Below are 13,651 nucleotides of genomic sequence, written 5' to 3'. Positions count from 1 at the left end.
TATCCAATCTTTACTTGTTTTCCTTCAAAGCCTTTTAACTCTGTTGCTTAAAGTCATCATTGGTATGATACTTGCTGCCAATGTAGTTATGATTATTTCAAGCTATATTTTAGGATTTTAAAATGCTTATATTATGAAATTATATTTTATTTGATCAAACTTGTGCTGTTTATTTTTCCTTCTGGGATAGGTCGCTCCTACTGTGTGAGAACACAAAGAATGTTGAATCAATGTTTAGAATCTCTAGTTCAAAAAGTTCAGAGTGGTGTAGTTATTAATTTTGAAAAAACAGGACCAGATCCACTTCCTATTGGAGAAGGTATAGTAGATAAACTTTTTTAACCCTAAAGTGTTATATAGGAGAATGAGAAGACATTAAATAAATTATTATAGACACAGTCTTCACTATCCACATGCATTTGAGTGGTTACAAACATCCATCCAAACAACTACCATACATTCACTGCCTATGTGTATGTGTCAGGTAGCCAAATTCTAACAACTTTAATTTCATGTTGGATGTTCCTAGGAATGTGTTTCCTTTTCCTGGTGCATTTTATATTCTCTGGTCCCAGTCTTTGGATTGCACTGACTCATTCACTTCTCTATTCACAAAATGTCTGGAGATTCACTGTGGTATGTACTGAAATAATAATCTGGTTTTTGTTTTGTGAGTGCCAAGTATGCTAAGCCATCTTTATGAAATATGTGTTAGTTTCTGCACCTCAGCAAGAAATTATGAATGTTTATCCAGGAACTGCTCATCTTCTCTAAGATCCTACACTAGTATTTTCCCGGTCACTTTTTCACTTTGAAGTTAAAGGTTGAGCAACCTTTTCTCCAAATGAGATTTCACAGAAAGTTTGACATCCAAAAATTGATGAAAGTAGGGTGACTTTTACATAGGGAAAGTTAAATTGTAGTGAATCTCCAGATAGTTTGTGAATGGATGTTTGTGATCACTTGAATGCAGATGGATTTCAAAGGGATCAGGGAACGAAACAAGCACCATGGTAATGCATTGCAAGACTTCCATGGTAATGCATTGCACGAACAGAGCTCCTAGGAAGTCCGTGTGTGTGTGTGTGTGTGTGTGTGTGTGTGTGTGTGTGTGTGTGTATTTTCCATTATTATTACCACAGTGCTTGTCTAGCCTGATTTATATGTTTTAATTGCCTTGACCAAGAACAAAGGAGTCAAATGCTTAAGGGCAGAAAGCTATACATTTCTGTCTGAAGCAGTGGATCCTGTGGCTCCTGATCTTTTGTTGTTGTTGTTGTTGTTTTGCTCTTTAGTTCCTCATCCTTTTGAGAAGCTGTTGGAAAAAATATAGACCGCTTTCCCTATAAATACAGACATAAGTAACACATCCACAATTTTGTATATAATCTCAGGGATTTTTTGGACCTCCAAGTTAAGAACATCTGCCATAAAAGACTGAGGCTCCACAGCCTATTTTAAATTAACTGTGTAGGAAGGGCATGTTATACTGCTAGCAATCCAAAATTTCGTGCTCACTATCTTAGCATAAACTGAGAACTTACATATTGAAATCCTAGTGGGATCTGGTGTCATGTAAATGGCTCAGATTTTTCTTTCTAGCTCCAGTTCTCCTTTGTCCAGAGTTATTAACCTTTCAGGTTCTGATGAAAGTTAAGAACCCTTTCCTCAGAAAAATACACATTGTCAGAATTGTGAGCTCAACCTAAGGGGGGTCCTCCAAAGCCATTACATGTCTTTTTCCCTAGTGCACAGTGGACCCATTAAATCTCCTAGTCTAAAGAAATTACTTCTTTAAAGTAATGCTTAAATAAGTTATTCAAATGACTGGTAATTTAAGAAAAATGAGACTCAAATCATTAAAACATATCTTTTACAAATATTATCATTGAAAGGTCATATAACTCTGCCTTGCCCTGATTTGGGGTGGGGGGAGAAGGAGGAAGGAAATGAAATACGCTAGTTTAAATCATTAAAATGCATTCAGGATACATTATTCAGCATTATGCAACACCTATTGTCCATGGAATTTTGATGGTGGTGGATGGAGAAACCATGGTGAATTAGCCCATGATAAACTTGATATGTTTGCTTTGTGCTCCCCTCAACTATATACACATTGTCTGCATTTCTTATATCTTTAAGTGAATTTGGCTAGTTTTTATTTTGCCTTTGTGGTCATTCGGTCTAATTGTTTGACAGAGAACACTTTTTTTCCATGTATTTGGAAATAGAAAGAATATATAAATGGAATTTATGATCTATTTTTGTCAATTCCAGAAAGTGAAAACTATACCAGGGAGTGAACAATTTCATTTGCCTAATTTAGTAATTGAATTCTTGAATTCAGTTCTTGAATACAGTTATTTAACTGTAGTGTTTTGATGTTTTTAATTTATGTGTACGAGTCTCAGAACATTTAAAACCAGTTTTACCATAGTTTTCTGCATAACTGCATATTCTCTTACTAGGTTAAGAATGGTGGGGGGCGGGGTGTTGGGTTAGAAGAGGTAGATTAGATGAAGAGTTGCTAGAGAGAACATTTAGAAATCCTAGTAGAGTTACTTTTTTTTTTCTTTCGTTTTTCATGAATCATTGTTCTTGTTTTATTTTGGACTTTGCTTTCAGCTGGAAAATTTGTACAAGAAGATGAGCAGCTATAAAAAGAAATTCACACCTTAGTTTGTCTTTTGTTTAACTTTTAGATGGACTTATGGATTCATCTAGGCCAAGCAATTCATTTGCTGCTCAGCCATGGCATAGTTGTCATAAACTCATTTATGTACGACCTAACTCTAAAACTGGTGTTCCTGTTGGACATTGGCCAATTCCAGAATCTTTTTGGCCAGATCAGAATTTACCTTCACTAGTAAGTGTCATAAAACAAAAAGGTAAACATCATTCTGGATTTTTCAATTTTCTGATTACAGTGAACCTTTTAAAATAGCTTTGAGGCCTTTATGCCACGCCACAGGCAAGTAAGTCTTCCCTCCTTTGCCTTCTGTCTCTTACTGGAAGTCTAGCTTTGTGCCTAAAATCAAAGGAGGACTTCCTTTATTTTCTGATACTTGTCATTCTTCAGTTGCCTTTACCACTTGAGCTGCCCTTTTTGGATGTTAAAACATTGCTGTTTTTGATGCTGTTATAATCTGTTACTTGGTTTTCATTTCAGAGCAGCTGACTTGATTTATGTGGCAAACACAATGTCTAAAATGTGACTGGCCTTGGTTTTCATGCACAGCCTCAGGAAGTTTGAACATAGTTTGCACCTTGGATAGGTTCTGGGAACATATTAAAAGCATATTCAAAATTCTACTTCTTCCTACTTGTCATCTTTTTGTAATCAATGGACTTTTGTAGCAATATACCTCTCAATGATGGGTAATTAAACAATATTTAAAAAATAATCTCTAAGCAAGAACTTATCTTTTTGGTCACTGCATTTTGTAGGAGAGGCTTTGCTATTATAGTTGCTCCTAGTGCCAAATCAATTGGCTTTTCTTTTGGAGGGAGGGCAGTGTCTAGTAATAAGGGAGATGGTATGAAACCCACTCTCTCTTTTCTCTTCTTTCCCCTTCCCCAAATTGTAAGAAGGCCTGAGTAATCTCCCTAGTGTGGGCTCAGGAGGGGACACAAACAAATCACTACTTCTTCTATTTAACATCTTCCTGGTTCAGTTAATCTATATTCTGTCTCAGTTTTAGAAATTTCTGACAGTGAATTGCATTTTCTCCTGGATTACTGCTTTTAGGCTTCTGCGCTTTTTTCAGAAGTGGCCATGAAAGACCTGAATGTAAGACTGAAGAATCCTTTCGGCCCCTGCTGTGGGTGAGGGTAAATGTCCCACTCCTCTCCTCAGGGCTTCAAGGTGTTACGCCTGTGAAACGTCAGCCCTTCCAAACTCCAGAGTATAGGCTTTATGGCAAATTTACTTCATTTTTGCTAGCAATAAGTCATCACTTTTGTCTTTATTACATTTTTACCTGTTCAAATCTAAGGAGTCAGAAACCTTTCACGAGGTTAATTAAAACTAAGTCGGGAAAAAACAAAATAGAATAAAAGACATTACAAGTAATTCACACATAGCTCATGTTACCATTCCTCCATCTTTAAAAGTTCATTTAAGAGCTATTTTTCTCAACCCCCAAACATCTTAAAATTGTAAATTATAAAGGCAAATGAATATGTTTTTCTTTTTATAAAGGAAGCAGAGATATTTTATCATACTCATATTAGCCTTACAGATTTCTCAACAAGAATAGGCTGACCCACTTCTTACTTTGTCTCTGGGACTTGTCCTGTGTCCCTCTCTCTCCATGTTGCCCTTGCTGTTCGCCTTTATTTCTCTGGTGCTCTCCAGTCACACAAGCTAAACCTGTTACTTAAATGGCTTCTCCATTAATCTGCTCCAGTACCCCAGGTACACAGGCCTTCGAAGCCCAGCGCAAAGCACCCCCAGCTCCAGCTATTCAAGGCAAACACGTTGGTGTTAGCAATGCTGCAAAAATCCATCTGGGCCCTGGCGTTGTGACTGGCTCTTTATCAGTCTCTATCTTGCCCTTTCCATCTCTCTACTATTTTTCATCTTGCTTGTTCATGGCTTTAGCCCTCTCATTACCTTATTAGAAAGTTGCATGGATTTCTTCATTCCCAGTGTATCTGGACTATCTGTAACCTCATGGTACAAAGGAATGAAGGGCAGGGAATTCTTGGAAGTCATAAAATAGATCTGAAATTCAACATTCATCCTACGACTCATAATAACTTCTTAAACATATTCAAAACAGTTTTTTTCAATTCACTGAAATTTTAGTTATGAGTGTTGTAATTGACCTTTCCTCTTCCTAATGTCAAGTAGATAGTAAAGAATCTGAGCCCTCCTGTGGAAGCCATTGGTGGTTCCTAGAGATCTAGTAATCTTCTTTCTCAAAATGGTAGTCTGTATCTCAGTGATAATGTAACAAAATATAAAAGGACTGGAAGAATTGTCAGAGATAAAAGCTTGTTTTGAGACCTAACCATTTTTTCTGCTTTTTTTTAAAAATTGTTTTAGCCTCCACGAACATCTCATCCTGTTGTGAGGTTCTCCTGTATAGATTGTGAGCCAATGGTAATAGACAAACTTCCTTTTGACAAATATGAACTTGAACCTTCGCCCTTAACCCAGTATATCTTGGAACGAAAGTCTCCCCATACCTGCTGGCAGGTACTTATCCTTACCTATTAGCCGAATGTCTGTAACCACTCTAGGATCTGGGAATTGTTTTAAGAAGCTTCAGGCCGGGCGCGGTGGCTCAAGCCTGTAATCCCAGCACTTTGGGAGGCCGAGACGGGCGGATCACGAGATCAGGAGATCGAGACCATCCTGGCTAATACGGTGAAACCCCGTCTCTAATAGAAAATACAAAAAACTAGCTGGGCGACGAGGTGGGCGCCTGTAGTCCCAGCTACTCGGGAGGCTGAGACAGGAAAATGGCGTGAACCCAGGAGGCGGAGCTTGCAGCGAGCTGAGATCCGGCCACTGCACTCCAGCCTGGGCGGCAGAGCAAGACTCCGTCTCAAAAAAAAAAAAAAAAAAAGGAAGCTTCAAAGGTTAATCTCAAAATAATTGGACTGTCTCTGTTAATAATGTTTCTCATGAATGCTGTCAAATAAGCAACAGGGCCAGGCAAATAATTTCAGACTAATATGAATCATTAGTCTACTGTACATTGACATTTAAAGCAATAGAGTCTGATGAAACATATATATTTGAGGATTTGGGGGACCCCTTGAAGTCTACCCATGGACCCCAGCTTAAGAATCCCTAATCTAAAGGATGTAATTCACTTCAGGTATGGCATCTGCAGCTGAAACAAGGTGTGTAGCCCTTACTTTCAACTTGACAGATTGGGAGTACAGGATAGGTTAGCCAGAGAACCATAAGCCCTAAAACTAATTTCTGTATTAGTGTAATATAATAAAAGTCTTCGTCCTGTAGTACAAATCATACTAATGTGTGTAGTGTGGATTTTGCAACTTGGATGAGACAAATGCATAGAGATATCATACACTGACTCTTCCAAGTGTTACACTTAAGCCAGAAGGATTTGCTAATTGGTTAATAGAGTCACCTATGGAATTTAATTTGTAAAAATTCAGACATGGCAGTCACAGCCTTTTTATGTGGATACAACAAAAAGGCCCTACACTGTAAAGATGTATGTTCTATTTCTAAACTGTAAAGATATATGTTCTACTTCTATTAATATATAGGACTCTATAGCAATCAGTAACTGTTAGGCTCTATTTATGCAAGGAACACTTTCAGACTGCCATCTGTTTTATCTTAAAATGTGAGATTATTGCTACAAGTTGTCTGTAAGCTACTTAAATTCTCTCAAGATGCTACAACTAGTTAGAAAAAAAGGAGCAAGCTTAAAGCAAGAATGTAAAAGCACAAGAAACAGAATAATCTCACAAACATAATACTGAGCAGAGAAGCCAGACAGAAAAGATTACATATTGTGTGATTCTATGTTATATACTTTCAGAGAGAGGTAAAACTAACTTACTCTGTTAGAAGTCGGGATAGTGGTTTCTTTTGGGGAGATACAAGGTAGTGGATAGAAGACGACACAAGGAGATGTCTGGTTTTGTTCTGTTTCTTTCTTTCATTCTTTTCTTTTTTGTTTTTTGTTTTGTTTTGAGAAGCGTCCAGCCTGTTGCCCAGGGTGGAGTGCAGTAACACAATCGTGGCTCACTGCAGTCTCGACCTCCTTGGCTCAAACAAAGTGATCCTCCCACCTCAGCCCCCCGCAAAGGAGCTAGGACTACAGGCATACACCACAATTCCTGGCTAATATTTAAATTTTTTTAAAAATAGAGACAGAGTCTCACTGTGTCGCCCAGGCTGGTCTCAAACTCTTGGGCTCAAGCAGTCCTCCCACCTTGGCTTCCCAGAGTGCTGGGATGATGGCATCAACCATTGTGCCTGGCCATGTTCTGTTTTTTGACTCGTGTGCTGTTTACACATGTACTTTCACTTTGTGAGCATTCATTGAGCTATATACTTACAGTTTACCCCAAAAGTGCTAGAAATGTAGAGGTATGGATAATAGATTGCTAATTTAAAATAAAGATATGACCTTTGAATTTATGGGTTGGAAAACATTTTTACAATGAAAGCAAATAAAATTACAAATTATAGCTTTTCCCTAAAATAACCCCTCTTTTCTATATAGCACATTTCTTGGAAACCTTCTTCCAAGAAACTTAAGAAATACTGTCCTTGCTCCTGCACAACCCCTTAAATATGTCATTTGCCTCTTTCCTGTACTTTATGTTACTTTGTTTTAGAGTATTCTTAATGTGCTGTAGTGAAGAATTAGCTGTAGTGAAAAAGAATAAAATGAACCAGTAGCCAGGAAATATGGTAAAACCACAAAGGAGACCAGAGCCTAACCCTAGCTCTGTCACCAACTATGTGGCCTTGCACTAGGCACTTATTTTGTCTGAACTAGCTCTAAAGATCCTTTGGAACCCTAAAAATCTATGAATCTGTGGCTGATGAGGAATTTGGAAAAACTCAAGGGGCCAAGGAAGGTAGGAAAGGGAAAGAGAGAAAGAAACAAAATACAGTGCTTTTCCTTTCATGGGAATCATAGAGCTGACCCTTGATTGCCTTGTGCATGTGATTTTTTAAATCTTTCTTTGATGAATTTTTCCTCTCCTAATATACACACTTAGGAAATAAAATCCAGCATGGTTTATTGCAGTTATCTGTTTCTATTATCGTTCAAATTATGACACAATATCTAGTGGACTCATGTTTTAGTACAACTCATGTTCTGTGGGGTCATAAATTACATAAATTACATTACATAAATTATAACAACTTATTCTTAGTGATAACTTAATATTATAAGAAGGTAGTGAATTGGTAGGTGATATTGGTGGTAGCGAGAACTAGCAAGGTAAATGGATTCTGTTAAATGTCAGGGTTTGACTTTTGTTGTAAACAATTCTGCCAAAGGACTTTGGAAAAGTAAAGGTCCAGGTCTCCAAAAGTATATATTGGTGGTTTGGACTAAAAACTGAACATGGAACAGAGAAAACATGGCAGCTAGGGGACCCCAGCACAACATATCAACTGTATGGGGGCTGATGATACAGGAATCACATCAGGAAATCAATAAGGAGTAAGAAAATAGTCACATGGAATGAAGATCAATGTTTTAATCTTCACTGAATGTTTACCAGCGTAACTTTTTTTTTTTTTGAGATGGAGTCCTGCTGTGTTGCCCAGGCTGGAGTGCAGTGGCACAATCTCAGCTCACTGCAGCCTCCACCTCCCGGGTTCAAGTGATTCTCCTGCCCAGCCTCCCGAGTAGCTGGGATTACAAGCGCGCCACCACGCCTGGCTAATTTTTGCAATTTTTAGTAGAGATGGGGTTTTGCCATGTTGGTCGGGCTGGTCTAGAACTCCTGACCTCAGGTGATCCACCTGCCTCGGCCTCCCGAAGTGCTAGGATTACAGGCGTGAGCCACCGCACTTGGCCACTACCAGCATAATTTATAAGAGAAATGCCTTCCAGGTTGACCCAAAGTATCTTTTTGTTGCCTCAAAATAATTAGCACCAGTGCCTGGCTTATTATAATACGTTACTCCGTAAATATTTATTGAAAGAAAAATGAATAAATGGGTAGGGGAAGGAGGCAGCAAAGAGCATAGAACAAAGACTTAATAATAGTACAATGAAGACTGTTTACATAATCCTTTAAGTAGGCTTTGTTTTTGTAATTTCATGCTTCAGGCATGGGACTATGTTCTATTTTCCTCGCAGTCTGCATTGGTTACCACTTGTTCTTTTGAGAAGTTAATTTGTTTTAGTGGCTCATTTCCTCTTAGCAGTATTTCAGCTGTAGTTTTCATTTTGCTAAGTAAGTAAGTGTTTGGGTACCGTTGATGTGGCCTGTGATCTCTGAATGGTTGTTGCATAGTATAGTTTCATTTCTTAATATAATTTATAGAAGAATTGCAATCTGAACATTCGCATTTAGTATGATTTTTTTGAGACAAGGTCTCCCTCTGTCACCCAGGGTGGAGTGCAGTGGCACAGTCATGACTCACTGCAGCCTCAAGCTCCCGGGCTCAAGCCATCCTCCTGCCTCAGCCTCCCAAGGATCTGGGACCATAGGCACGTGCCACCACACTCGGCTAATTTTTTAAATTTGTTGTAGAGATAAGGTCTCCCTTTGTCGCCCAGGCTGGTCTCAAACTCCTGGCCTCAAGCAGTCTTTCCACCTCAGTCTCCCAAAGTGCCAGGATTATAAGTGTGAGCCACCTGTAATCCTAGTACATGAGCCTGGCCTAGTATAATATATTTTGACATAACCATAGGCTAAAAACACTATTGCTATTTTAAAATTACAATCAAATTGTGCCATAGATGCTGCTATGGAATGTTACTGTGGGTTTGGTTTGACATAAAATCCTTATTGTCATCACTGTGCATTACTTCATGTTCTTCTCAGGTGTTTGTTACTAGCAGTGGAAAGTACAATGAACTTGGATATCCATTTGGTTATTTAAAAGCCAGTACGACTTTAACTTGTGTAAACCTCTTTGTGATGCCTTACAACTACCCAGTTTTACTTCCTCTTTTAGGTAAGTAAAACATGTGCCATTGAGTCATCTTTAAAATACATCGGAAATGAGAAATCCATAATGGACTAAGCATTTAAAATGTAGATGACAGTAAAAAACCCATTTGAAAGGATAGAATTTGCATACTGTTTTCTGTTTTGTTTGTCTTCTTTTTGTTGTTTTTACATCAAACAGAAAAGAAGCTTGACCTTCAGTGTGTGATTCTTATGCTGTTCTTCAGGTTGCAACTTCCAATGCACGCCCCACCCCCAGTCCCCAGTTTGAAGTGCACTTGGCTTTTTTGTATAGTTTGGGCCAAAAAATACCAAAACAGAGCTACCATGGGGTGGGAGTAATGGCTTATGCTTGTTTCTCCTCAGAAGATAAATGCTCTTGAGGCATCTGTTTTAGGCAGAGTAGCGAGTTAAGGAAATAGGTACCAGAGCAAATTCTGCAAGGACTGTTGTTGTAGAAGCTGTGGTTTCCATAGCAAGATTCTAAAAGGAACAATTCAAGAAGCTGTCACTCAGATACTAATGAAAATGTGTGTGGAGATATTTTCCCCTTATTTGAAGAGCCACATCTGTTTAGAGTAATGTAGTACTTACTGCACGGTATCCTTCTAGTTGTAAAGTTGTAAATGTTTTTATTTCGTGGAGTTTCTTAATTTTTGCAAAAACGGTCAAATCTTTACTAAGTTTTCATATGATCACTAAAACTATGAGACTTTAAGTGCTATAAATACAACATACATTGAATATACTGAAATTGCAATACTTTTAGTCTTTATAAATGTATTAGCATGATTATTTTATATAACCTATCTACTTTATTTTTTAGTCCAACCTAAAAGGGATGTTCTCTTTCTAAGAGCTGATTATCATTAACATATAATATAGGTTATATCTTTCAGATTAATAAGACTGCCAGTAAAAAAGTATCTGTATTTTGCAGATTTATTTATCCCTTTTCTTAAATATGTCTTTATGACTTCAGTTTCCACAACTATAAAGTGAAGAGATTAGACTGTGTAATCTTCACTTACACTGTTAATGGTATTATTTTTCTATTTTTAAGTACACTTTTTTGATCTACTTGATCTATTGACATACAAAAAGCTGTACATGCTTGATGTACACAACTTGATGAGTTTGGAGATAAGTATATGCTCATTAAACCATCACCCCAATCTATGCCATAAACCTATCAGTCACCTCCAAAAGTTTCCTCCTGCCCTGATAAGATCTACCCTCTTACTGATCTTTCAAGTACACAATCTGTATTGTTAACTGTAGGTACTATGCTAGAAAACATTATGCTGAGTGAAATAAGCCAGACACAGAAGAACAGATACTGCATACCACTTAGACACTTTTTATTTTGAGATAATTGTAGATTCACATGCATTTGTAAGAAATAATATAAAAAGAGATGACCTCAAAAGCACAGGCTACAAAAACAAAACTAGACACATGGGACTGTATCAAACTTAAAAGCTTGTGCATCAAGGAACATGATCAACAGAGTGAAAAGGCAACCTATGGAATAGGAGAAAATATTTGCAAATCATATATCTTATAAGGGCTTAAATTCCAAAAAATATAAGGAGGTCTTACATTTCAATAGCAAAACAAAAACAAAACCCTAAATAGCCTGCTTAAAAAATGGGCAAAGGACTTGAATAGATATTTCTCCAAGGAAGAGGTACAAATTGTCAATAAGCATATCAAAAGATGCTCAACATCACTAATCATTACAGAAATGCAAAACTACAGTAAGGCATTACATTACACCCCTCAGGATGGTCACTATCACAAAAACAGAAAATGAGAAGTGTTGGTAAAGATGTGGAGAAATTGGAATTCTTGTGCACTCTTGGGAATGTAAAATGGTGCAACCAATATGGAAAGCAGAAGTACCTCAAAAAATTAAAAATAGAATTAACCCTATGATCCAGCAATCCCATTTCTGAGTATATATCCAAAAGAATTGAATCCAGAATCTTGAAGATATATTTGCACACCCATATTCACTGCAGCATTATTTACAGTAGCAAAAAAAAAAAAAAAATGCCACTGTTGGATAAATGAATAAAGAACATGTGGTATATATACATGCAATGGAATATTATTTAGCCTTAAGGAGGAAATTTTGTGACATGCTACAATATGGATGAACCTAGTGGACTTATGCTAAGTGAAATAAGCCAAATGACAAATATTATATGATTCCACTTATATGAGGTATTAAAAGTAGTCAAACTCATAGACGCAGAGGCTGGGTGAGGGGGAAATGGGGACTTGTTCTTCAGTGCGTAACAGAGTTTCAGTTTTGTAAGGTGAAAAAACCTCTAGAGATCTGTGACACAGCAATATGCATACAGTTAACACTATTGGACTGTACAGTTGAAAATGGTTAAGATGGTAAGTATTATGTGTTTTTAATCACAATTTCTTTCTTTTTCTTTTTCTTTTCTTTTTTTTGAGATAGAGTCTGTCTCTGTCACCCAAGCCTCACTGCAACCTCCGCCTCCTGGGTTCAAGTGATTATCCTGCCTCAGCCTCCCACGTAGCTGGATTTACAGGTGCACACCACCACGCCCAGCTACCTTTTGTATTTTTAGCAGAGACGAGGTTTCACCATGTTTTCCAGGCTGGTCTTAAACTCCTGACCTCAAGTGATTGGCCCACCTCGGCCTCCCAAAGTGCTGGGATTGCAGGCATGAGCCACTGCACCCAGCCTAAACACAATTTTTAATAATATTTTTTTAAAAGAAACACAGAAAGATCCTATGTCATCTTCACTCAGTTTTCTCAAATGGAAATCTTGCAAAACTACAGTACAGTATCACAATTGTGATGTTAACATTGATGCAGTGAAGATACAGAACATTTTCATCACCATAAAGATCCCTTATGAGGCCCTATTATAGCCACATCTACCTGCCTCCTGTACCCATCCCCTCCTTAACCACTGCCAACCACTAATCTGTTCTACATGTCTACAATTTTATTATATCAAGAATGTTATATAAATGGAACCATTCAGTATGTAACCTTTTGGGATTGGCTTTTTTCACTCAGTGTAATTCTCTAGAGATTCCTTCAGGTTGTTGCAAGTATCAATAGTTTGTTCCTCTTCACTGCTGAGTTTACAAACTATGACATGAATATATTACAGATTCTCCACCTGTTCACCTGTTGAAGGACATCTGTGTTGTTTTTGCTTTTTGGCTATTGTGAATAAAGCTACTGTAAACATTTGCTTCCAGGTTTGAACATAAGTCTTCACTTCTCTGAGATAAATGCCCAGGAGTGCAATTGCTAGATCCTATGGTAGTTGCATGTTTAGTTATTTAAGAAACAGCTTAAGTGTTTTCCAGAGTAGCTATACTATTTTTTTTTTTTTTTTTTTTTTTTGAGACGGAGTCTCGCTCTGCTGCCCAGGCTGGAGTGCAATGGCCAGATCTCAGCTCACTGCAAGCTCCGCCTCCTGGGTTTACGCCATTCTCCTGCCTCAGCCTCCCAAGTAGCTGGGACTACAGGCGCCCGCCACGTCGCCCGGCTAGTTTTTTGTATTTTTTAGTAGAGACGGGGTTTCACCGTGTTAGCCAGGATGGTCTCGGTCTCCTGACCTCGTGATCCGCCCATCTCGGCCTCCCAAAGTGCTGGGATTACAGGCTTGAGCCACCGCGCCCGGCCAGAGTAGCTATACTATTTTACATTCCCACCATTAGTGTATGAGCGAACCAGTTTCTCTGCATCTTCATCAGCCTTTGGTGGTGTTAGTATTTTTTAAATTTTAGCCATTTTGATAGGTGTATAGTGATACAGCACTGTGGTTTTAATTTGTATTTCCCTAATGGCTAACAGTATTGACCATCTTTCTATGTGCTCATGTGCCGTTGTATATGTTCTTTGGTGAACTGACTTTCCCCTATATTTTAATTAGATTGTTTGCTTTTGTTACTGTTGAGTTTTGAAAGTTCTTTGTCTATTGTAGATACTAGCCCTCTGACAGATA

The 13,651-nt window shown here is 37.9% G+C and overlaps 1 protein-coding gene across 4 annotated transcripts in view; it reads left to right on the top strand.

The window, feature by feature from the left end:
• Positions 1–13,651, top strand: part of INTS6L (integrator complex subunit 6 like) — a 63,105-nt gene that overhangs the window by 26,354 nt on the left and 23,100 nt on the right. For all 4 annotated transcript variants that reach the window (XM_023198787.2, XM_023198786.2, XM_023198785.2 and 1 more), the window contains exons 6-9: positions 191–319; positions 2,706–2,869; positions 5,054–5,206; positions 9,517–9,649. In XM_023198787.2, coding sequence (XP_023054555.1) covers positions 191–319; positions 2,706–2,869; positions 5,054–5,206; positions 9,517–9,649 — 579 coding nt within the window. The remainder of the gene's footprint in view (positions 1–190; positions 320–2,705; positions 2,870–5,053; positions 5,207–9,516; positions 9,650–13,651) is intronic.

Source organism: Piliocolobus tephrosceles, chromosome 12 (assembly GCF_002776525.5).
Source record: "Piliocolobus tephrosceles isolate RC106 chromosome 12, ASM277652v3, whole genome shotgun sequence".
NCBI lineage: Eukaryota > Metazoa > Chordata > Mammalia > Primates > Cercopithecidae > Piliocolobus > Piliocolobus tephrosceles.
This window is presented reverse-complemented; position numbering and strand designations above follow the sequence as displayed.